This window comes from Athene cunicularia (genome assembly GCF_003259725.1).
Source record: "Athene cunicularia isolate RWA chromosome Z unlocalized genomic scaffold, athCun1 chrZ_part4, whole genome shotgun sequence".
NCBI lineage: Eukaryota > Metazoa > Chordata > Aves > Strigiformes > Strigidae > Athene > Athene cunicularia.
In genome coordinates, this window is record NW_020799145.1 from 3,641,620 (window position 1) to 3,668,505 (window position 26,886).

Sequence of the window (26,886 nt, forward strand, 5' to 3'; positions counted from 1 at the left end):
GAAAATTACTATATTCTGTAGACCTTTTTTTGTTATCTGAAAGTTCTATTCAAAAACTTCCCACATTTTCCTTCCCACATTCACATTATTTTAATTATTCTAATTGATACCTACATGCCTTCTAATTGATCGTGAAAGATTTGATAGGCACTGTCCACTTGACTGAACTGAACTATAGACCTCATCATTAATCAGAGCAGTGTATAAGGATCTAATTCAGAAGAATATAGTTGACATCTCCTGTCAGCAGCTCTTTCCTTTTTAGAATGAAAAGACATTTCCCTCTGCATATTTTACAGGTGGCAAAATCACTAGGTTGCCTTGAGATTTCCAACCAGCTCAAACATGTGACTAGACTGAAATTCTGGTGGTAACAACTGGATCATTAAAAATTATGTTCTTGATTTCACCGGGCATGGGTTTTACACCCAGCCTCCTTTTCACAGCTTTCCTTTTTCCACATCTTTCTCAATAACAAATTACTACATTTTTAGATTACTTATATTTAATAAGATATTTCTTGTTCATTTTCTGTCTGATTTTCTTTCCCAGTTTCTCTAGAGGCTTTCAGTTTCATAAAGTCAGCTTTATGGAGTCCTGCATGGAAACACTGTTAATAAGTAAATCAGACTGATATCACCAAATAATTTTTCCCATAGTGGGATCCAGCATATATGTCCAGTTACATCTTAAATCTCATTGCTCCCCATTACTCATTGGCTAGAATGTGTCTCTTTTTCCCTTTGGAAAATGAGTGTCAGTTTCCATCAAGAGCTGAGAGGTGTCATTCTGAGTGAACAGAGTGATTTGTCTGGTGTTGCTTGGCAGGATGCAGCATATTCCATCCATAAGGAATTTAGGGCAGAGTGCGTGGAAGTGTAGGGGATAGAGGTTGTAGGAATTAAGGAGTGGGAGAGTGAGATGTAATGTTGTGGATAGGAATACAAATTGTAAAGACATGCACTAGTGCTGTACTTCCTTATGCTCCACGTGGAGCAGTCAGCTCATGACACCTGTCAAAACACTTCTTTGTGTTCTTGTCCTGATTCATAATTCTTTTAGACTTCTGCATTTGTGTTCACACAGATGTGAATTTGTATTCAGACTTCTTACAGCATTGTTTTATCTTCACAGTTAGCACACATGACAAAATAATTGTTGTTTGTCTTCATTCCAGAACTATAGTGTAACCAGTTTTTGTTTTCTTTAAGAACTGCCTGAGACTTCCTTAATTGAAGAGAAAGAGACAGAGATATGGGCCAAGCCTCTGGTCCACCTTTGGCAGACAAAAGTACCCAATTTCGATGCTGAAAAAAAATACAATGCAGCTTGTGCAAAAAAAGAACCGCACTGTGCCATTTGCACTCTTTTCATGCCGTACTACAAGGTAAGCAAGATCCTAACAGCATCATCTTGGGGTCAAGTATGGACTAGCTGCCCAGATGCTTTATTTCAAATAAATTAGAAATAAAATAAACTTAGGCATTTGACTTGCATGAGAAGTAAATAAACTCACTATTGTTAAGATTAGAACTTATACTCTGTTCACCTGCATTTATTCTTGGTTGCAGATAATGTCTGCCTTCTATTAGGGTTTACATAGGGTTCGTATTAGTGTATGTGTGTTTGCCCTTGAAATTACACTTTCTGAGGTGGTGAATCCATGTAGGTTTGTATCTTTTAGCTATTTCCTTCTATGTCCATCTTCTAGTGCTTTTTATTGGAGCCTTTTCTATGTCTGCTTCTTACAGTGTTGAAGAAGTAAGTGTTTTCACAGTACTTAGGCCCTGTCAGGAATAATATTCCCACAGAAACAGCCTAATACAGAGCACTGTTTGATACTGGCTTGTGGAATTCCTGTGTCAAATGCTACAGTACTAATTCTGAAGCTGCTAAACTGGAATCCCCCCAGCATGAGAACTAGGAATAAAACTTTTATTGCAGTGGACCCAGTTAAAGGGCTCAAAGCAAGACAGAGATACAGTATCATTGAACACTGCTGCATAAAACTAGTTTGCAGGCTGACTGCTATTCTAGATTTGACAGTTATCTGAACAATGAAGAAACTATAGAATGACTGTGATAAATACCTAGCAGCAGTTAATTTTCTCATAAAATTGTTACATTGTTAGTGCAAGAGCTGGGAGGGGAGAAGTTGTTTCATCATTGTCAGAAGGTAGAGTAAGTAAATCTGTCCTTTCTTTTACTTAAATATAAATATTGTTTATTTTCCAGCCAGACAATCATAATGAAGGAAGTCCTGCTTTCAGGAAAGCAAACTCAGCAGAAACACTGATGGCTGAAAATGAAAAGACTAAACCTCTTATTCCAGAGATATGTTTTATTTATGGTGAAGAAAACATTGAAAACTTTCCATCAAATGCCTTAGTTGAAGAAGATGGAACAAGTCTTCTGATTTCCTGTGCTAAGTGTTGCATACGGATTCATGCAAGTAAATAAAATAATTGTTCAGTTGGCAGAAATGTAACTTCAGATTTTATTTTATTGATAAATGTTAGCTAGGCTTCTAGTATGTCTTTAAAAGTACTTGAAGAATGCTTCCATATGTAATTCTTCAAACACTGGCTATTTTTTAAAAATAACTATATTACATTTTCTATTACTTGCTAATGATTGCTGTGAAAACAGTGAAAAACAAACTTTTCTGTAAACTTTCAATAATCACAAAATTCCGATTCTTGTTTCAATTCTGAACTATTAAATTCCTCTTTTACTTCTCATATTTTAAACCACTGTGTGATGTTAGTATATCCTTACTAAGTAGGCACGGTGAAATCCTGCTGGATTTGAGGACTTGTGAATATTGATATTGACTTTAGTTTATTCACCTTACATTCTTTTTTACTTCAAGAGTGACTGATGAATGCATGGATTTTCTGCAAGTATATTCTACAGATACTAGGACTTGAGTATTTAACTCTAAGAAGTCCATGTGAAATTCTTACACGGAGGTGCGATATAATTGTGTAGAATAAATGTCAGTACATTAATTCAAATTGTACATTTTGACTGCAGGGAGATTTGGTGGTTTGTTAGTGAACTGACAGAAAGTAAGAACTTCTCTGGGTTTTTTTCGGGGGGGGGTGTTGTGGATTTTTTAGTTTTAATTTTTGGTTTGGTTTGCTGGTGTTTTTGGGTTTTGTCTGAGTTTTGGAAAGAGTGTCTATGTGCCTAATTTGTATATTTTGTAGACTATGGAATTAGCAGTAAGTCTAGATTGAAAAAGTATTGTTGGTCAGAGATGTCTTTTACTTGTGTTTATATACAGTTGAATTGTATGACATCATAGGTAGAAATGTAGAATATATTAATCAGTCCAGCTCTCTTATTCTAGGTTGCTATGGTGTTTTTCCTCATGAAATCCATAATGGATGGTTGTGTTCTCGATGCAGAGAAGAAGCCTGGAGAGCCGTAAGTTTCACATTTTGCTTAGTTATCTAATACATTAGGGATTAAGAAAAAAAAACCAACAAAAAAAGAAACACGTTCATGATTGCATGTGAAATGTGGCCTGTATAATTTTTCTGAACACACACTTGCTGGAGAAAAATTATTTGTGAAATGTGATTACATTTCAATATAAAATGTAATAACATTCTGATAGTATAAACTTACTCCAAGTTTGTCTCTCATGAAAAGGATTGGCTAGCAGAATATATTTGTTCAAGTAAAAAACTGAAAAATTAAATGCACATAAAGAAAAAAAGAGAGTTTGTCTAAATATTTTAGACTTCTGGTATATATGTGTAGGCAGATGGAAAGTAGAGAAGGGAAGAGAGAATAATACATTACAGTCAAGAATGAAATTGTTCTTTTACAGCATTTAAGGTTTACTGCACTGTGTGAGCAGAAAAAGATTACCCATGTTATTTTATTTTTTTTTTTAAATATAACATAGTTTTATACATCAAGGAATAAATAGATAAGCAATTAATAGTTAATAGAATCCTTAAATGTACATTCATTTTAAAAAAAAAAAAATTACATTTCACCAATCTATTTGTGTAGTTTAACATCAAAAATTACTCAAAAAACAGTAAAACAAAATTCAGTCTTGTAATTTGTTAATGATATTTTGTAGAAAGGATTCTAAAATTGTTCTAGGGTTTTAAGGTTATTTTACAAACATTCTTAAAGTGAAGAGGACATTTGGATCGTGCAGAAGCAGGTGAAAGATATGAACAAAAATAGTGAGATAATGATGGACTTGACTCATTTATGTTCACTGTGGGGCAATGAAGGGGGAACTGGATAATGTGATAGAAAAAGGAAAATGTTGGGGAGAAGATTAAAGCTTGTCTTGGCTGGGATTTTTCTTTGACAAACTTTTAGGGGAAAAATTCGCAACCAAGGAGTGTTAATTTGAGAAGTATGCACATTTTACTGACTAGGTTTAGTTTTATTCTGTTACGATGCATATAAGTTTCTGAAAACAAGGAGGATATGAACTGTAGAGAAAGTAATTTTTTGCCAAATTATTTGAGGAGATGAGGTGAAGCAGTGGAAGAGATACCAAAAACATACAGAAAATAGTTGAATGGAAGTTTCATGTGAAGAGGTTTTAGTATTGGATTTTTGCAAAAGCATGCTCCAGGGACTGATCTGAAATTTTTTGTATTAGGTATCAGGAAGGTGATAGGAATGAAATGGAGCACTGTTTTCACTGTGCAAAGTATGTGTTGTCCACTTGGACAATTTATTTAATGTAATCTTTATTATACATTTAACTGAATTGCTGTGATTTTGTATTTGTATTAATTACTGTATAGCTAAATCATTAGTGCTAACAACTTAATCTTTCTATAGATGCAATTTGGTGACCCAAGTGAAGTGATACTGTTTTATGCCCCAAGATAGCTCTTCCTTTAGATATGTTTGTGGAATAAAATTCACATTCTTAATGTGATAAATTGGCATTTGGCTGGGAAATTTTAATGAACGTTGAAGATCGAATAGACCTCACTAGTATTAAATTTACTTAAAACTTGTCCTCCTTAGTCTGCTGTCTTGTATTCTTTGTTATTGCATGTCATTCACATGTCAATGTGAACTGTTCATTGTCAGCTGAAAGATGTAGGCGTGATATAGTAGACATCTGCTACCCAAGTTAAATAGCAAAAATCCATCAGTTTCAAGGATGTGAATAACGCTCATATTTTTTCATACACGAATGATACTCAATTTACTTTTCTAATAGTGGGGTCTTTCAAAACTCTTGAGATGCTGAAGCAATCTCAGGATTACTAGTGATTATCTCTGAGAGCTTGCCAAATTTAGGTGAGATGCCAGCTGCCTGGAAAATTTAATGTTTCTTTTTAAAAAAGCAGGAAATGGGTGACCCAAGAATTATGTATCAGTCAACCTATCTTGATTCCAAGAGAAATACTAAACGAATGATGAATCTACGAATTTCTGAACACTTAGACAACAACAGAGTACAAAGAGATACATATTTATGAACAAACCAACCGATTTCTTGCTGTAACAGCTCATGGGAATACGGAATAAGCAAAAGATTTCATGCATTCTTACTTTCAGATGCTTTTGATAGTGTTTTAAATTCTGATATTCAAGCAACAGAAGAGATAATGGTGTAAATCAGTAGTTGCCAAACATATAACAGTATGGATCTGCTTTCAGGCTATCAGTCATCATTCTCATTAGACTTAGAGTGATGAAGTTCTGTGCATCATTTGCTGATTGCTTTTCATGTCGTTGTGGAATATATGTGGAAATCTAGACTGGTCTACTGTAAGATGATTGCATAGGAGATGGGGGAGTGTACCTTATGTGAAGCTACCAATGCGTTAAACTTACAGAATATATCAAAGGCTTTTTCACAACTGTCAAATGTGCTTCAAGTATTATTCAAAATGCAATTTTCTTCAGTTATTTCAATATTTCAATGACAGAAAAGGATTAATAAGAAGCATTTCTAATGCTTTTTATGTAAGTACCAAGGATCTTGGGCATCTTTTAGGCTGAGGTCTACTTATTTGGGTTAGGAATACTATTTTGGATTGGATCCAAATACTGTTTTGGATTAGATCCTACTATTTTGTAGAACAATAATTATTACTGTATTGAAGAAGTGATGTAAAATAAATTATATAGAATTCAACAGAGATAGGTACAATACTTAGAGAGGAGTTATTAGTTATGCGCATATAAGATGGGAGTCCCAACCTCAGCAGTAGCTCCTACTGCCAACTGGAGTTGTGACTATTATGTTCACAACCTGAACATCAGTTTTGTAGAACCTGAAACATCACACCAGAATGTTTAAGCCTTGTACTGGAAGTAAAGCCTGAAAAACATGGCAACAATCTTTTTGCTCTGCTTTCTTCAGCTTTGATGAGAGCCCAGCTGAAGAACTGTGTCTAACAGTGAACACACATGGTTCAAAAAAACCCACAATCCTGAATGGGATAGAAGAAAACAAGAGGTGCAGTCGAAATTGCAAAAAAATAAGACAAAAATTATTTTAATCATTCCTGATAGACCTCAACCATTCCATAAGGGAGGATTGAAAATAATAACCTTCTTAGTATAGCCAGGGGGAAACAGAAAGGAAAGAAGTATCATTCTCTCATGCAAATATAGGAACACAATTAATTGCCATTCTTCATTTTAGGGACAAGATGACTTGTAGCAGCTTTAAACTGCATCAGCAGAAGTTTTTGTTAATATTGGGCAATACTGTGAATTTTTATTTCTCAAAACAGTGAATTACAGGAATAGGATATATAGAGATTGTGTAGAATCTACTCCACAATTTTTAAAAACATGTTAGACACACATTTGTCAGGAATATTTGAAGAAGGCTTGCTTGTGCCTTGGTGTAGAAGGATAAAATAGATCTTTCTTCTATGGTTCTCTCATGTCTATTTGAACAATAATATTCATTGCAAAGCATTGTGGCTATAGTTCTCTTTGGAGAAGAAATTGTCAGTTTGATATAAAACTTAAATGTATTAGAGTATTTTTGCTTGTATGGAACCTCATTGCTGACATCAACATGATTAAGAATTATGAATATTTATTTGGGTCCTATTTGTCATTTTAGGGTCATGTTTCTGTCTCTTCAGAGTTTGGACAATAATCTTAGATTATCCTAACAGCTTTCACTTCAAAATAGTACAATACTTTAATCTTAGCATTATACTTATGATAAATGTGGTTCTCTTTTAACTAATCTTTTGTACTTCTATAAAAAAGACAACTGTTGAATATACTGCTGCCCAGAGTACAACTTTCCCTTTTAAAAATCTGCAATTTGTTAGTTGTGCCAACCTACAGCTAAAAGTTTTATGCTACCTTTGAATCATATGCATGTTTCTGTTATGAATGAGTGTTCTAATTTGTATAAATTTTTCTATATGTGTTGTTACACATATGATACTTTACACAGCACTTTAAAATACAATTAATACCATAAGTCTCTCTGGAGAGGGAGATGTAATGAAAGAAAATTACTTATTTGCATGACCTTTTTTTACTGTAGGGAATATAGAGTGAGGTATTTCACATTCTAGCTAACACTGTTCAGACTTCAGGTTTATATATGAAAGAAATGAAAAAATCATATTCATCTCAATTCTTGTTCAGGATAAGCATTCCTAAAAGCTGCAGCTGTTGCAGAAGATGTGAAGCTAAGATTTGACTCACTGTAGGAATTACATATCCACATGCCTTCAAAAATCCAATTCTTACATCAGAAAAGTGTACAAAATGAGAATACTTAATTATCAAAAAGTATCTATTCTCTGAAACTCCAGCTTCCTAAATGTCTGAAATTGTTTTCCTTCCTCTTTGCATTGATTCCTAGAAGGAGGAGATTAATCTCAGAAAGACTTGTCTGAGGAATTCCCTTCTGGATAATCCTTTATATCCTGAAGGGAAGGCTGATTGGAAAACAAGAAGAAAATCCTTGTGCACTGGAGAATAAAATGGAAGTTCTGAAACATTGGTACAAACCATTGGTTCAAAGTTCAGAATTCATTTGTTAGGAAGGAACTTTCCTTCTTCTTCCTTTGCTTACATAGTTAATATTGGTTTTAGTTCTATTAAATAATATTTTCTTAAACTCCCAGCAGTTTGTGAACTTTGTAGAAAAATTGGTCTCTACTAAAAATGGAGGGAGGTTAAAAGTTGAAAGTGACTTTTCACAAAGCTGCACAGTGATAGGACACAGTATAATGTCTTTAAACTGCAAGAGGGTAGATTTAGGTTAGATATAAAGAAGTTCTTCACTGTGAGGGTGGTGAGACACTGGCACAGGTTGCCCACAGAAGCTGTGGCTGCCCCCTCCCTGGCAGTGTTCAAGGCCAGGCTGGACGGGGCTCTGAGCAACCTGGGCTAGTGGAAGGTGACCCTGCCCATGGCAGGGGGGGCGGGACTGGATGATCTTTAAGTTCTGTGATTCTATACTAGGTTTTTGTATATCAGTATGATTTTGCAAAGTACTGAGTTATGAGAGGACTATAGAAATGAAAGCTATATTAATAGCTAAATGAAACAGTATTATGTGTGAATCCCAGCTATGAACATCATTAAAATATGGAAATAAAAAATGCCTACATGGACGTAGATTTACAAAGCCAGATTGTTCTTTGATGGAGATTCCATTTTATATTACTGGAGGAATCTGCTTTTGAGATTCAGATGCATACTGTTTTCTTGTGGTTGCAACATATCTAAGTAGCTGAAAATAGTATGCTTTACAATTTGATTTTTTCATCAGATTTTCACCTTCCAAGGATGCACCTGGATCCATGATCTTGTATCTTATATATCATATCTTTATGATCTTATATCTCATATCTTTATATTCTACTAGGCAGTAGGTCCTGTTTGATAACAGTTATTGACAAAAGAAAGGTTATACTGAATTTGTCTATGCTAATGGACAAAAAAATAGCCATTAATCAACCCCCCAAACCAAATAAAAAAATCAAATTATATTAAATAAGTAATTTGCATGGCTTCTGAAAGTGTAACTGTATTCATACAAAATGCCTTGATTAAGAAAGAACAAATGCCTCATTAATTTTAAATGCTTCAGCTAAAGAAAGCTAGTGAAGTCAGGAAAAGTAATGACTGGCATTACAGAGAATACAACATACTGTACAGTGTGCAAGGATGTGGTCACCTAGTAGCAATAATACAAAAACATAAGTACATTTATTATTTAGAGGGCAAAAGGATTTGGGACAGGAAAGACAAAGAAGCGCAAGTAAAGAAACACATAAATGCAATTCAGTGCCTTACTTCATGGTAAGCTGGCTGTTAATAAGGCTATCAAGGAAGCTTTATGACTTTTCACAAGTTATTCTAGCCCTCTGTAGCACAACAGAAATAGTTCAGCACCTAATCTGGTCAGTTAGCACTGATGTTGAGAATAGATCCTATGTTGAATTGCAAGTATTAAACAGCTTAGCAGATTTTTTTTTTTTTTTCTGTAGATGAGCTTTTTCATGCTTTATATTATACTGTTGATATTCAGACTTCTGGTTTGTATTTTGTGATTAGAGCAGCCTGTTACATCAGTTAAGGGATTTTTAATTTTTTTTTTTTCCCCAAGGCTTCAAAAAAATGGCACCTAAGAGCTTTCAGTATCCCAGCTCAGAAAGTGCTGTATTTCACCCTCCTGAAAATAGTGATTTTGAGCAATCTTTATATAGTGGTGCCATTCTCACTGATACAGTGTCAGCTTTTCCTTTGTAAACTGCTGTTTTCATAGTCAAATAACTGCAAGAATTAACTCACTACATGTGAGTTGGTATACAGCATCTTTAGCTTCAGACTGATCTTGCTACCAAGCTTTAAAAGCATTTGGATACTGTTAATAAATTATTGGTCATGAAAATCTGGCTATAGCAGGAAAAGTTAAAACCTGAAGTTTTCTGATTTTTAACTTTTCAGACAAGTAAGGCCTGATTTAATTTTTTTTTGCTGGTGTTCATTTATTTTTAAAATCTGGATTTTCCCAAACCATCTCTGCAAAAAGTTGGCTTACTGGGAGAATTACTTATAAATGCTGATGGTAACCATGTGTGGACTTGGGAACGGGGAGCATAATATTTCTTTCTAATATTGGTATTAGTCTATGTCCTGGTTTCAGCTGGGACAGAATTAATTTTCTTCCTAGTAGCTGCTACAATGCTGTGTTTTAGATTTACTATGAGAAGAATGTTGGTAACACACTGATGTCTTCGCTGTTACTAAGTAGTGCTTGTCCTAAGTCAAGGGTTTTTCGGTTTCCCATGCTCTGCCAGCGAGCAGGTGCACAAGAAGCTGTGAGGGCGCGTGGCCAGGACAGGTGACCCGAACTAGCCAGAGGGATATTCCATACCAAAGGATGTCATGCTCAGTACATAAAGTGGGGGGAGTTGGCCGGGAGGAGTGGATCATTGCTGGGTCATCAGTCTGCAGGTGGTGAGCAATTGCATTGTGCATCACTCAGATTTTATTCCTCTCTTTTTATTATCTTCCTTTTCATTACAATTATTACAATACATTACAATAATAATACATTACATTATATTTTAATTGTTAGATTGTTCTTATCTTAACACACCAAGTTTGGTGTTTTTTTTTTTTCCAATTCTCCTCACTATCCCACCAGGGCAGGCAGAGGAGTGAGTGAGCAGCTCTGTGTTGCTTAATTGCCAGCTGTGGTTAAACCATGACTGTCTAGTAACAGGTATATGTGTTGCTTGTGAAAAAAACAGTCTTTGACACAACATATTTTAACAGGCTTATAAAATACTGTGTTTCCCTGCTGCTATCACAGAAACCAAATTGAAGACTGTTAAACCTAGAAAATACCTTTTTGACGTAAGTGCTGTAATGCTTAGACCCAAACTCTTATTTTGACCTTGGCTTCCCTTCACTGCAGTTCACCAAGTCAGCCATTGCCACTGATATCCTTGTGAAAAGGCTTGATATCTTTGGGCATCTCTAGTCATGGAGGTATTCCTCTTTTTCCAAGGAAGGGGTTGCCTGTTCCCTGCAGGGGGAAGCAGGATTTCAATCAGATGCAGTTTTGAATCTGGCCCTGCTTGGAACTGGAATTAGTCCAGAGAACCTTCACTTATCTTGTCCAATCTGAATTTGTCCTCAAAGACCATATCTGATCTCCAGGAGTACTGCTACAAAATCATTGAGGGGAAAAAAAAAGCTGGAAATAGCCAGTTAGCAGGATATCCTGCTCTGCACAGCTGGTGTTAGACTGTTTTCTTGAAGATACAAATTTTCATCTAAAGATGTTCAGGTTTAAATCTAATATTTACTGCCACTTCCAAGCATTGTTGTTTAATAATTGTAATAATCCTACATATTTTTTATCAGTAGACATACCCACATTCCATTTTTGTTTGTGTGTTTGCTAGGTGTTTAGCCACAGTGTTATCCTCTGGTGGTGATTTTCACACTCTCGTTATATTTTGCAGGAAGAATGATCAGTTTTAGATTTTGTGCCTAATTTCAGTGCTTTAAAAACAACAAACAGCTAATCTCATTCCTTTTGAGTATTCTTCAAAGGGAAAGTTGTCTGTAATCTTTGTTGTTCGGATGCTTGGGAAGAGTCTCTCTACTGTAAACATTTTCTAAAACTAAGTGACCAGTAATCACTGTTGCAGAAAGCATTTCATATTCAGTGATGTAACAGTTTCCATTTGTATGTGTTTTTTACTTAAGATATATACATTCTAGTAAGAAAGGACACATAGGTCCCCCTGCCAAGTGCAGAAGTTACTTTTTATTGCAGTTACCTGTAATGAGTGTTTCCTTCTTATTTCAGTTCCAGCCCCACCATTTCCCATTTCTGTCTCTGGCTGCAGAATTCTCTCCCTGCTCCTAATCCCCATCTCACCTCTTTTTCCTGTCCTTTTCCTAGTCTTCTTATTGCAGCCAAAACTCTCCTGCTTTCTTCATTCTAAGAGATGACTGTGCTCAATAATGCTACGTCATGGGCAGCATAGCAAAAGACTATGTGTGTATACTGTTGGTTCAACCTGGCATGACCTGAGAGCTGCAATTGCAAGGAAATTTTTGACCATTCCTGAATCGAGGGCAGGGCATAATGAATATTTGTGGGATTAGGCCACTAAAATGATGATTTTTAAACCTAAAATTCCCCAAGGTGGATGTCTTCAACAAATTTGAATGCATCTGAAAGAGTAAAATGTTCATCTGTAGCAGAAGTATGGCCACCTTCAATTTTCAAGAACATGCTTTAACCTTGCAACCAAAGATGTCTCTACATATTAAATAAATATTAACCTGGGGTGGATTTATTTATCTTTCAAGGAATTACTCAGCCTCCTCAATCAATGTAAACTCTAAGCATCTACAAAATGCTAAAACGATTGATGGTGGTTTATTCTTTTGAACAGAATAAGATTTTTCTGTAATATTTTCTAAAAAAAAAAGATTAAATGCTTTTCTCAGAGTTCCTATTATTATTAAAAATCATTACTTTGTTGAGGCAGATGATGGTGGAAGTTTGACAGCATTCATATACAAATGAAGATTGTGTGTTATAATGGTAGCATCTAGCAACTCTGCTAAGAAATGGTGCTCCCAGACAGGATAGTGAATCCTTTTACTGCACAGCCCTCAATTTGTCTGTAATTTGTTATTTTTAGAAATATTTTGTCTCTAAAAAAATAGAAGTTTGTCTCTGAAAAGCTAATTTTAAGGTAATAACTTGAACTGGTTAGAGTAACAGTCTCTGAATTGAAATTAAATAATCTCAAAAGCTATTTTCTGAGTGAAGATTATTCCCCTGGTGTAGAAAGATTAAAATAATCATTAGTGGACCATTGCTGAAAATGACATTTTCAAATGTGTTAAGAGAAACACCAACACTTTTCTCTTTACACAAAGATAAATACAGATACAAATATGAACAAACTGGGAAAAGGAGATAGCTGAAAAGGCAGCAATGCCATCTCCAAATGTACATCTGTGTTAATACCATTAGGAATTATGACCTTGGGCATTAGAAGGCAATTGAGAGAGAAGGTGGAAGACTTAAGGGTATCTTTTTTCAGTTCATAAGTTCCTCTCTAAAAAGCCCACCAGAATGGCTTGAAGAAAACAAAAGATGTTTATCAGACTTTGCCATACAATTTGTATCTATTTGTCTTAACTGTGGCAGAGTTCAAGATTAGATGTCTGGTTTAATTAGCTGCTTTTAAAATGAGACTAGTTAATCAGCATAGTGATTCAGCATTATTGTGACACAGCTTTGTAACAGTTGACTCTCAAAACTGGAAACAATTGTTCTGACCTCTTACTGGAAATATTTTGAATGAAAAGCCCTGTCCTAACCACTTCTCTTAGATTTTTGAGTGCTTTTAGTCAGAGTCATTAGACACACAGGGAAAATAGTTGATTAAAAAAAAAGTGAAAATATATTTTGAACTGGGTGAGTAATATTCTACTTAGTACTGAAGACATTATCAACTTGTACTTGCAGTGCTTCAAATGACTAGCCAAAATGTATACATACTTGAAATTATTCATTCTGGTATCACTGCTAAATAAAGCTGTGGTAATAAAGTTATCACAATAACTTTATTATAATAATAAAGTTCAGTGAATGCATTCTTTGTTTTTCAGAATCACAAACCTTGCAAACACATGAAAATTAAATTAAATGTATAATATATATAATGTGTATTGTAGCATATAGTTAGCAGTGCCAGGTAACAGGATTTTATCTAGGTATGTTTTCTAAAACATTTAAAAATGTATCATAAAGCTTTAATATGACAGGTTACATAGAATAGTAAGATCTGCCATAATGAATTAAACTGAAGTCTTTTCTAGCCTGTTATCATCTCCCTAGCACAGCCAGAAATGAATATCTGGGGACATATATGTGTCTTGGACAAACATTCCCTAATGCTCTCTGTCTTCTACAATATGCAAAGTAGAAACTGCTTTAACCAAAGGCAGTATCTTTATATTTTCTAAGTAAAAGGTAATCTTTGTTGGATTTCTCTTCTGCAGCTTTGTTTTCATCTGGTGTAAAATTTTAGTTATCCCCTATGCAGAATCTGTTGCAGCTGATGTTAGCTGAATATAAGTTGTGGTTTGCTGTTTTTTTTTGTTTTTTTTTTTAGTGAGGTCTGTGAAGTAAGGTTAATAAGAAATGAACAGGACCTTGCTAAATTATTAAAGTATTCTAGAAAAAAGGACATAATTAAATACGGAAGAGTGAAAGATACTGAAGCTAGAATACAGACATAGGAATGGGCAACAATATCAGCCACTGCTGTAGAAGTCCGGAAGGTTATAGTGTGTGAGCTTAATAAGTCACTGTGGTCCAAAGGAGAACACTGTGTGAACACATCTCCCTAGATGTGGGATGCAAGATATATCAACTGAACATGCCTTGCCTGACATCACTGAGGATTTGCTCTTGTTGTATTTCAGAGGGGAAAACATGGCCACAGATGAAAAACAGTAGGTGAAAAAGTTGGCGATTGTTTAACAGACTAAGGGGCTATAAGTGGAAAATAACAAAAAGGAAAGGAACAATCTTTTTTTTTTTTTTTTTTATGTATTTATGATGCATAAAGTAGAAAGGCTTAAGTTACAGCAGGAAATCATCAGGTTAGCTGTTACAAAAAATGTCCTAATGGCAGTGATGTCAAAGAGCTGGAAGAGATTGTTAGGCTGATTATGGAGACTATTACATTCTATGAGGAAGTTGAAAATGTGTCAGACAAAATTAATTAGGAATAACATACATTTTATTTTACCCTGTCTTCACCAACATAAGTTACATATTTCATTTAACTGGATAAATTATTTGGAGATGCTGTTATAATTTCTTAATAGGAAAGGAGAAACAGCAGGTTAACAAAAAAGGGGATCGTGTGAGGCATGTTCATAGTTGTCCATAAGAATAATCCTTATATGACTTACTATATAACCCTCTGCTATGGCTTGGCTGAACACTATTGCCTTGCTGTGTCAGGCAACTTCCTGTGTCATACAGAATGCTATTACTGACAAAGTAAATATGCAAATATGGAAGTGTGAAAACTGCTTTTTATAAGCATTGCTGTCAATATAACTTTGAATTTTGGCAAAGTGTAAAATATGCTCAAAGACAACCAAATGCATTCATTTTAAATTATAAATGACTGTGAACAGGCTTGAGTTTTGTGTAGTATTTATCCATGCAACAATAATTAATATGCAGCTATGCCTGAGTAGTGGCATATGATTCCAAAAAAGATGGTCCATCTTTTGGATGTATGTACCAAAGGAAGCATGGTTAACTCACATTGACTTCAGGCTTTTTGTGTGATTTCTAGCAGTGGTTGAAACAGAAATTAAAAATAAACCAGACTAGGAATGCTGGTTGCAAAATTCAGTTTCACTGTAAGCCAGGGGAAGTGTTTGGTCCAGAAACTGTATTCTTATGAAAAAAAATGCATCATCTTCACTAAAAAGCTAAAAGGTGAAGTGAATGTTAGTGTCCTAAGACTTGTGAATTGTATGGAGATGTCTTACTTTATACAGATACTGGAAGAGAGAGTTTTCTTTTGTAATTCTAGAATGTTGTGGAGATGAATGTTAAAAAAGAGTTGAAGAAACAGATCTTTGCTGATTTGTAAGCAAGATTCTAAGGTGAATCCGTTTGAAAAGGATGCAGTGCTGTAGGATTACTCTGTGGTAGTGCTGAGGATTCCCGGGTAGATCTGGTAGATTTAAAGACCTGCAGACTGTTTCATGCTCGTTTTCATATACAATATGCAATGTACATTGCCTTTGAGAACTGAATGTCAATTATAAGAAAATTTCCCATGACTGTAGTGGTGCTTTACTAGAAACAGTGCACTGTGCCCATTAACTGTTTTGTGGAATTTTTGTTGTATTGTTTCAGAACAATTCTAACATGGTGAATTAATGTGTATAAAGCCTTAATAATATAATTTCTTAGCATCCAGTTTAGGAAAGTCTTCACACATATAGTTCAGTAAATTTTCCAATTGACTGATATTTTATCAAAACCAAAATATATTCAGGTTAAGAAAGACAGTAATGCTTCTTCTCACAGCTTGAGAATATACCTGTGTAGATGACAGTTATCATGATATTCAAAGAAGGACAACAGACAGAAGGAGATTGTGAAGATGATTTGAATCACCTTGAAGAGTAGTTAAGGGAATTTAGTCTATATAGCTTGGCAAAAAATACACCATGAGGTTAGGGTATCATAAAAAATCTATAAAAAGTTGGAAGATAATAATTATGTATAGGAAAGAAAGGGGTGATACAGTTGTTGAACAGCATCTCAAAGAGTAATGATTTGAAACTAAAATAGAAGGTAGTACATTAGACTGAATTTGACATGTGAATCTAGAATGACGTGGAGTTTCTTGTCTTGATCTCTCTTTGACAGAGAAATGGAAGAGTAAATAGTATTAGAGTAATTCTGATTCCTGCCATTTTGCTTTACCTTCAGGACTGTGGGCACTTAGGGGAGAAAGAGAAGAAATAATTTTCCCTCTCTCCCTGTCTCGCTCCATCCCTTACTCACTCCTGTGTTCTCCCTTCCACTGTTCTCACCACTGCCCCTCCACCTGCAGTGAGCTTTGGTCTTGTGGTGGGCTTGATACAAGAGCAGGTTTCCTAAGAAGCAGCAAGAGAACCTCACAAAGATGCAGCTAATTGAATATAAGCGTTGGTTCTGGAAGAAACAGTTTTACTTATTCTCCAACAGCCAAACTGAGAAATCCTATGCAGTTATACCCTTTCACTTCTGAGCTGTATTCTCTATTGAAGAAGCTACCCAAAGCTAGAAACAATATGTGCTGAAGGTCCCACTCCATGCTGCAATAGCAGCCTCCTGACATTTCATTTTTCTTCTTTATATGCTGAAACTAGCTGTTCCTGCTCAGTGCCCTTTGAATACCTGAAGAAATGGGTATTTTGAGCTTTTGGGGTTTTTTTGTTAATGTTTACTGTAAAGGAAACTGTGAACTGAAACTTGTGCCAAGGGTCTTGTGGTTAAAGTAATGAAAGTCAACTCTGTTCTTCACAACTCTACAATAATATTAAATAGTTAAAAGGGTACTCTCTTATGAGGATGGGTTACCTGTTTCCATGGCTTTGGTAGGTAAGGCAAAAAATTGATGTGCTTAAATTGCAAAGAAGTTTCAGTTGTGACAAGGAAATATTTTCTAGTAAGGAAAGATCTCTCTCATAGGAAGTATAGTAATTCATTCAGTTAGATTTCTGGAAGACATTGATAATCCTCATGATTGAGGATTACATTATAGTTCTTTGGGGTTCTGTTTTTGTTGTTTGTTTTCCCCTGCTCATCCTGAGTACCATCACACAGCACATGTGGGACAACCAGATGCTCAGGCCCAGTCAGCATGGGTTTGTGAAAGGCAGGTCCTGCCTGACAAACCTGATCTCCTTCTACGACAGGGTGACCTGATTATTGGGTGAGGGAAAGGCTGTGGATGTTGTCTACCTTGAATTAAGTAAGGCCTTTGTCACCATTTCCCACAGCATTCTCCTGGTGAAACTGGCTGCTTGTGGCTTGGATGGGCACACGCTTTGCTGGGGAAAAAACTGTCTGGATGGCCGGGCCCAGAGAGTTGTGGTGAACGGAGTTAAATCCAGTTGGCGGCCGGTCACGAGTGGTGTCCCCCAGGGCTGGGTGTTGGGGCCACTCCTGTTTAACATCTTTACTGATGATCTAGACGAGGGGATCGAGTGCACCCTCAGTCAGTTTGCAGGTGACCCCAAGTTGGGTGGGAGTGTTGATCTGCTCGAGGGTAGGGAGGCTCTGCAGAGAGACCTGGGCAGGCTGGAGCCATGGGCTGAGCCCAACTGGGGGAGTGTCAATAAGGCCAAATGCCGGGGGCTGCCCTTGGGCCACAACAACCCCCAGCAGCACAGGCTTGGGGAGGAGTGGCTGGAGAGCTGCCAGTCAGAGAGGGACCTGGGGGGGTTGATTGACAGCCCGATGAACAGGAGCCAGCAGTGTGCCCAGGTGGCCAAGAAGGCCAATGGCATCCTGGCTTGTGTCAGCAATAGCATGGCCAGCAGGGACAGGGAAGGGATCTGACCCCTGTACTGGCACTGGGGAGGCCGCCCCTCGATTCCTGTGTTCAGTTTTGGGCCCCTCACTCCAAAAAGGACATTGAATGACTCGAGCGTGTCCAGAGAAGGGCAACGAAGTTGGTGCAGGGTCTCGAGCACAGGTCGTACGGGGAGCAGCTGAGGGAACTGGGAGGGTTTAGTCTGGAGAAGAGGAGGCTGAGGGGAGACCTCATCGCCCTCTACAGCTACCTGAAAGGAGGTTGCAGAGAGCTGGGGATGGGTCTCTTGAACCAAGTAACAAGTGACAGGACAAGAGGGAATGGCCTCAAGTTGCTCCAGGGAAGGTTTAGACTGGCTATTAGGAAGCATTTCTTTCCAGAAGGGGTTGTTGGGCGTTGGAATGGGCTGCCCAGGGCAGTGGTGGAGTCCCCATCCCTGGAGGGGTTTCAGAGTCGGGTTGACATAGTGCTGGGTGATCTGGTGTAGTTGGGAACTGTCAGTGTTAGGTTAATGGTTGGACTGTATGATCCTCAAGGTCTTTTGCAACATAGACAATTCTGTGATTCTGTAAATTTAGAGATTCAGGAGACAAGCTCTCTTTCTGAGTATAGATATACAGTCACAGGATATCTTGACCACTTTGTGCACTTCTTTGTAGAGACCAGAAAAATGAAGACAGGGAGAAAAATAACTAAGATTGGAAACATCTGGTCCAGAAGGAACAAGGGAAAAAAGTGGAAAAAAAGGGAAAATATAGATTCAGAAAAGGAGGAGACTGAAGAGGGGGAGAGAAGGGTTGGAAAGCAGAAAAGCCTGTATATCATCTGTTCAAAGGCACAGTTTTAAGTAGAGGTAGGAAAAGCTGTGTTTGGCATAGTATCTGGGAACCACTGAAATATACCTTGCTGAGTGCCATGAAAGCAGATGGAGTTGTACTGAAGACCATGGCAGTGAACATTTACTTCAGCAAAGGGAAGTATTTTTCCAAAAAAAAAAAAGTATAATATGAGTAACGTACCCCATATTCTGGTAGATTTATAAATTTGAGAACTGTCAGGAACAAGCAGATATTTGACTTGGGTCAATGGCTTCTGAGTCAGTTTCTCAGTAACTTCTAGTAAAGTGGCTGTGCGTCTTTTTACTTTGTTTTATTTTAGTAATTTGTATGGCAATTCCAGCCTTTCTATATCAGTAATGATTAAACGTCTTTTTATTTAGTATCGCTTTCAAAGTAATGTTGTCACTTGTTTATGAGTAATATTTTAAATTTGTTTTTATTTAGCTCATTTGAATTGTTTCTTGTTACTGTATTCTTCTATTTTTCCTGTAAAGAAATGTGATCTTAGAAGTGGCAGTTTGTAACCTAGTAATTAATTACATTGGCGATTTACATATTCTTAAGATCAGCTGAATAAAACTGATTTCTAACCAGTCAATAAAGCTAACCTTTTTTTCTACACTATTTTTATTTTTAGGAATGTTGTCTTTGCAATTTGAGAGGTGGCGCATTAAAGCAAACTACTGACAAGAAGTAAGTAATACGTACTTTGGGATTGTATGTGCTTGTTTTAAACTTTACTCCCAATCCATTCACATGTACAAAACATTTGTAAACCTCATTACTTGACAGTGTCCCTTTAAGCTGAATCATTGCAGAATTAAAATTTTCCTATTTAAAGGTGCAATAGTTAGATGCTGAAATGTACATTTGTTTTAGTACTTGCACACATTTACTTGTTCTAAATTTTATTCTGCTGTCTTTTGTGTAAAGACAGTAAATGAGACCTCATTTGTCATTGTTTACATGGACAAGTCTTATCAAACAGCAAAGTGTATTTTCTTCTTTGGACCTAGAAACTTTTCATTACAGAATTACTAAAACACCTTTGACGTTCTAGAAACAGTATATTTTTTTTAATTAATTTGAATCAGATTGAAATAATTTTAGATTTTGAAGTGTTTCTTAAAATATATTTCTATTATACACTGCCAAAAGTGATAATGTTGGTGACATCATGCTGTTAACAGCAATCAGCATTTTTCTTTCTGTTTGCATGACAGAACACTATAGCAAGAAACCCTAAGAGATAAAGTGGAAAATACTGCAGCTGAGTATTTCTCAAGCCCAGTAGTGAACCAGTTTTATGTATATTGAATCTTGTTATAATTAATGAAATTATTTTAGTAACTTAGCAATATTGTTTAGATCTCTTTAACTCTGTGGAATGCAGTGGTAAGAGATGATCTAGCTGCAACATTCTTTTGCACTTAACAGGCAAGAATTTATTTATCAGTGATTTGCAATTGGTTGCATTACCCTTGCAAATTGTCCAGTTAGGAGAAGGTTCTATGTGAAACTCACAGGCCAGATCTTGCCTTCAGAAAGCATTTATATCGTAACTATTTTGATGGAGATTTTGACCAACACATGAAAATTCGCAGCTGCTTTTTAGTTCTGTTTTAAACTCCCCTAAATTTGCCTCTTGCTTTTCTCACAAAAAAAAACCCCACAAACAAACAAAAAAACAAAACAACAAAAAACAATATGAAAGTGTCATCTTGGTAGAATTCAGCACACCCTTTTGATATCTGATGCTATGTCATGGTTTAAACCTGGCTGACAGTCACTCACTCACCCTCCTCTGCCTGGAGGATGGGTAGAGAATTGGAGGGATAAGGGTAAGGAAACTTGTAGATTGAGATAAAAACAATTTAATAATTGAAGTAAAATAGTAATTATAATGAGAATAGTAGTAAATAGAAAATACAAATGAGTATCACAGAATGTGATTGCTCACAACACACTGACTGATGTCCAACCTGTTCCTGACTAGTGATCCCAGAGAAGAGAGAGTCCTGAAACTGCAATCCTGGAAGAGAAAGACAAGCTTCCCAGTGAATCCTTATCTATATACTGAGCATGATCCTGTCGCTCTATTTGTGCTCCCTCCCAGCTTCTTGTGAACCTGCACACTAGCATGGGAAGTTGAAAAGTCCCGGATTTCTTAGCAATAGCTAAAACCATTAGTGCATTATCAACACTCTTCTCATACCAAATCCCATACTGAATCCAAAAAAACAGCACTATTCTAGCTACTAAGAAGAAAACATTAGCTCTATCCCAGCTGAAAACAGGACATGACGAATTGCTTGTTATATCTTTGAAAATACAAACATCTTTTTTGTAGACCAATTAAAATGTTTTAGAAATGTTTCATAAGATTTATTCCTAGAAAAAAACCTATAGAAGTTTTCAGAAAGTGCCTTTCTCCTCATACTATACCTAAAATCTTGGTTCTGCATTATATCAGTCTGTTACAGTTTTATGAATTGAGAGTTCTGTAAAAGTAGTTCTACTCTTGTTTTCCTGTTTCCATAATACCTTACAGGTTCTACACATTGTTGAGTCTTTCATCTATCTTTCAGCATTAGCTACCATTCCAAACGTGAGAATTTTTGGAACAGCATGTTTCACTTAGGTTTTTTTTTCCAACAAGTGTGAAATGCAACATGTTCATTCCCTCCTTCTTTCCCTCTTGCATACTGATTGGAGATATAGGATGATCATTACTTAGATTTAAAAGATAATTAATCAAATATGGTGGTGGCGTAGCAATTTGCTACAAAAGAGAACCAAGATTCCTTCTTTTCAGGAGAACACAGCAGTTGTTTTGAATCCTCTTAGACTGAGAGATGTCAGAGTATAAAGGTTTAGGTAAAGATTTACTGAAGAGGCATTTTATTTATAGCATTTCTGTCCCATAAAGCTTAGATTGTGAGACAATGTAGTTTTGCAGGTAGGCAGACAGCAATGAAAAGGGTGCTATTAAAAGTTAAAAAGTCTCAAGGCAAGACTTTTTAAAGTTAGGACAAAACCAAAACTGTCACCATAATAAAATGATAGATCTATAAATTTTATGTGGTTTTATTTGGGCTGAACTGTATAACTTGCTAATTGATATGTCATCTTTACATACAGTTCTTATTTCACACTTTGACCAGTACAACTTCAACATCACATGTTAGTACCTGTTTGTTATATTATACTTCAGATATTTTTGTCAATGGTGAGGTTCTTTTGTCAAAGGTTCTATTCTACTGCACGAAAGAGAAATTATTTCTGTTTTGCTGCATCATTCTTTTTTAGCTCCATTTACATTCTTGTTAATCTGCTAAAATGCTGATAAAATGTGTGTGTTTGGAGATCTACAGAAAGTGGAGTGAGGCAAGCATTCAGGGCTTACAAAAAAGAACAAATGGGGTAATGAGAGAAGATGTAGAGTGAATGGCAGGGAATATGAGTCAAAAGAATGGAAATGTTTTCTTTTCTTCAGATTTACTAGTGGTCTGCTCAAAAAAAGGTTTTAGAAGTAGTCTCACAAGGCTACTCTTGGTTAGTAAAAATGTCATTAGGTTCTCTTTTACTTCATATGATATGCACTTTCAGTTCATTTGGGACTTTTTTTTAGTTTCGTTTAGCCTTTATTATTTTGAGATTTATGTATTGAACCAGTGTTTCAGGGACATAGCAGTGCTTTCTAATGAGTGTAGGAAGAACATAGCATCATCTGACAAGCTTCCTGAAGTTGCACTGACATCTTACATGTAGTACTAGTCCTAGGCACTTGACAAGTTCTTTCACTGCTAAAGGGGATCCAGTTCATGTTGGCCATTACAGTGATAGCCTGATCAGTTTGTTGCTTCCATGTGTTTGTGTCTATAAACAGGTCTTGATTGTATACTTTGTTTTACATTTTGATAGATATATGATTATGATCATGTGTGTTGCCTAAGAATAGTTACTCAGGTCTGAGTAGTGTTAATCCAAAATGCTGTAGGTGATAAATTGCACACAAATCAAATAGCATGGTCTTTATATGTGCATGTGGATAGTACAACTACAAAACCTTTGCACTTAATAAATTGAACATGAAAGATGATTAAAAAATGTTGCAATAAAACCTCAGTCTGAAATTATATTTATACAGAGTGGTAGTGTTGTAAGGCTTGTTAAAAATGTTTCAAAGAATCTTAAAAAATCCTAATAAGTATTTAGAGATGGTTGCCTTTGAAAAAAAAAAAAAAAAAACCACACACGAAGTAATGAAACATCTTAAACACTTTTACTTCTGTAGGGTTTTTTTGGTGGTATTCTTGACTTGCCACTTTTCACAGGTGGGCACATGTAATATGTGCAATTGCCATCCCAGAAGTCAGATTTGGTAATATCACAGAACGTACACCGATAGAAACTAGCAGAATACCTTTGCAAAGATTAAAATTGGTGAGTAGTATATTCCTATATACTTCATATATTCTTTGCTATTAAGGTGTTCCAATATTTGAAATGTATAAGAAATCTGAATTGTGATGATGGTTGACAGGTACAAAGCATTAAACTGTTTAAGGTAAGCTAAATAACCAGGGTTTTATCAAGATGGGCTTTTTGACATATAATGGGAATTCATTAACACTGTTAATAACCTTTGGTATTTTATTAAAAGAAGTTCAAACCCGCCTTCCCTCAAAACAGGAATAACAAACTTGACCAGTATCAACTGTGAAAGTTTCAGTTTTGAAACTGTATTGGTGATGAAAGTGTTGAAACCCAGACAGACTGGGAATATCACACAGTACATGTTTGCGAGGTCTTTTTATTGGGATTTTTGCCTCAAGGAACTATTTATGAAGGTAAAAAGATATGTGTAGTATGTTTGTTACATGGTATCTCTACCATCTGGGTGTTGAAAAATGTGCACAAGACAGATCGTTCATTATATCGGGTGCAAGAAATGCACTGTTTCCTGAGGAGTTTCAAAAGCTGGTTGAAGACATAAATAAAGTGCATCGACTACTAACAGTGGCACGCTGTGTTACATCTAGAATGACAGTATCATTCAAGAAGGTTGATGTACACAAGCAGAAGTTCTGCATGAGTGCATTAAAAGTATTTTCTTTCCTGTATTACATGACAATTACTTAATTTGTCAGAATGTGCGTCACTGTGATGTCATCTGATAGAAAGTGATTAGGGGCCCATTCAAGATCTTAAGGAAAAGGTACCATCAGTTTTCTGGATCTGCCCCACGGTATTTCCAGAGTGGTTCTTCCAGACCTTGTACTTGCTCATTTTGAATTATTAGTCTTTCATTACACTTTCATTTCAAGTCATTAATTATTTTTTGTATTTTATAGCTCTATTTCTAAATATGGTGATGCACCTTTGAGTGGTTTAAATTGGTAGCCTGTTATTCTAACTGTAATCCATTCTAAATTTTTGTTCAAAATTTTTTTTTTTCACATGTCCTTTTAAAAATAACATAAAACACATTTCTAAAGACTGTATATATATAAATTATTACAAAAAACGTTCTTCCTAATCTGAAAATAAAACCAGTGGAAGCACTGACGATTAATTTAATATGATCATTCTTATTTTTTGAGGATCTTAAACAGTCACAGATATGTGTCTGCTTGGAAATTCAGGGTTTGAAAACACACAATGTTTGATTTACCAGATGTTGATACTCATTCTCTGGGCTGTCTATGACTTGAACTGTATAAGAATAACAGCAGCCTTTTGGAGAAGGCTTGAATTAATTTTAAATTATTGATTATGAAGGTATGGAGCCAAAATTTGTGAAGTCACATGGTTTACGATTCCTAGGTAATTTCTGTTGAATATGAAACAGTTATGTTAATCAGTTATTTATAGTGGAGAGGTTTTTTATTCTGTTCTTTCCTTCAGTTGAGAGAAGATTGCATATAGTCCTTAGTGCTTTTTCAGTTCTTGAAACCTCCTTCAATGTAAAATGACACTGAAGCACTACAGATTGTATTAAGATATATATACCCTTTTGGTCTCCTGTGAGTCCCTGAATGTTTAGAAATATAGTACTTGTTTTCCTTAATGCTGTTTTTTAAAGTAAAAGAGTTTGTATATTTGAGTGGAATGAATGTTGTGATGAAGGAACTCAACTGAATACAATGAAAATGAGAGGGTACTTTATATCAGCCATAAATGTTGTATTGCTGCAGGTAGTGGAGAGCCTTACTGTGAGGGAAGGAAGCGCTATAGTCCTGGTGTGGCTGATTAAACCTTACTTTCCCAAGATTTAGTTTCTGACATATAATGAAGTAGCTAGGCTTGTACTAATTTAAGGGAAGTAGGCAGTTTGACCATTTCAAGAGGGCTTATAATGATATAATGTCAATAGACCAATAAAATGCTGCTCCTTGAGCAGAGAAAAATCTGCTCTAAAACCATCAGCAATCTGTCTGGTTTTAAATTTTGGCTTTTGTTGGAAATAAGTTGCTGTATCTGACTTTACTCAGCTCGGTTTCACAGTGAATACTCTAGATAAACTAAGTCTCCTGAATAACATTGTAGTATTCTGTATTTAAAGAAACTAAGAAATAAATTAGATGGAATTGCATGGATACTTTTTATTTTCTTTGAAGCCCTGTGTTCATTAGATACTTTTTGTAAATTATTTCTCCTTTCCTCGAAACATGGACTTCCTACTTCTTTAAAGAGGTTGCTTTCAATACCTTGTGTATATCTGCCACATCATTGTCAAATCAAATGTGATCCTTATGTTAGTCTTCAATTCCTGAGTGTTGATGGTGCAGAAGAACAATTATGCTCTCATACCCACTGACACTGGGTTCTTTGCCTCAGGGAAACCCCAGTAATATCCAGATTAATTCTGTTCCTTTCTCTAGGATTTCCCATTCCTCCTTACCCCCACTTGGCTCCACTTCCATTCTTATCTTTCATTCCTCTCCATTATCATATACTCTATACTTTGGAGTAGACTGCTATATCATCTGTCTTGCTGTTAATTTCTGTAAAAGCATACTGAGTGATTCACACTTTGACATCAGCTCTGGGAATATGTGAGCAATTGATTTAGGACAGTTTTTCCCCTTGAAATTGTGGGGATTGCCAATACCTACAGCCGTATCCTGTTTGTTAGGTTAAGTGTATCTTTGTTCATCAGTTTTCATCACTCAAAGCCAGAGAGTGTTCCTTTATGAGCAAAGGCAAGTTTTGTACATTATTTGATGATATAAGAGCCTTCATAAGCAATACGTTTTTTTAAAATACATTTTTGAGCCTATCTTTATAATGTTCTTTATGTTAAAGTGTGGGGTAGCTAATAATTGTGTGGTGTCCTACTGTACCATCTCTCCTTTACAAAATTTGGGTTGTGTTTTGTGAAATTTTTTTAATGAGCTAAAAGGAATAGAAAACATATAAAAGGATATATTACATTCAATTGTGCAGCCATACCAGAACTAGAAGTTTACAATGTAGAGAAAATAGTTCTAGTTTTTTAAACGTTTTTCATTCTGTCTTCCTCTCCTCCCTCCTTCCTTCCTCCTCCCCCTCTTCGTGTTTCTCTCTGAAATAGTAAGAAACCCAAATAAAAACATTTACTGTTTTCAGAGATCTGTAAAGGCTGAGCTGACATTTTCTTTAATGTAGCATTTACAAAGGAATATCAAAGGAAATAGGAAGTCAGTGTTTTATTTTTGACAAATTAAATAACATCTGTGCAATCATGAACATATTGGTAGGCTGTTTTTTATTCTTAGCTAGTATGTTAGCTATTCTTAGCTAGTATGTTAGCTATTCTTAGCTAGTATGTTAGCTATTCTTAGCTAGTATGTTAACAGCTAGATTGCTGTTAAATAGTTTTAATTCACTAGACATTCTGGGTTGGAATCAGTGTTTCCTGTCAATCTTTCCATTATTAAATATTCAATATATCCTCA

At 35.7% G+C, this 26,886-nt stretch overlaps 1 protein-coding gene across 4 annotated transcripts in view; it reads left to right on the forward strand.

Moving 5' to 3' along the window:
* The window catches only part of KDM4C (lysine demethylase 4C), a 277,152-nt gene that overhangs the window by 171,257 nt on the left and 79,009 nt on the right, over nt 1–26,886 (forward strand). For all 4 annotated transcript variants that reach the window (XR_003400216.1, XM_026866802.1, XM_026866803.1 and 1 more), the window contains 5 exons: nt 1,212–1,387; nt 2,236–2,452; nt 3,356–3,432; nt 19,581–19,636; nt 23,281–23,389. Coding sequence is in view for 3 of the 4 variants with exons in the window: in XM_026866802.1 (XP_026722603.1) it covers nt 1,212–1,387; nt 2,236–2,452; nt 3,356–3,432; nt 19,581–19,636; nt 23,281–23,389 (635 nt within the window). In the remaining variant the exon portion in view is untranslated. The remainder of the gene's footprint in view (nt 1–1,211; nt 1,388–2,235; nt 2,453–3,355; nt 3,433–19,580; nt 19,637–23,280; nt 23,390–26,886) is intronic.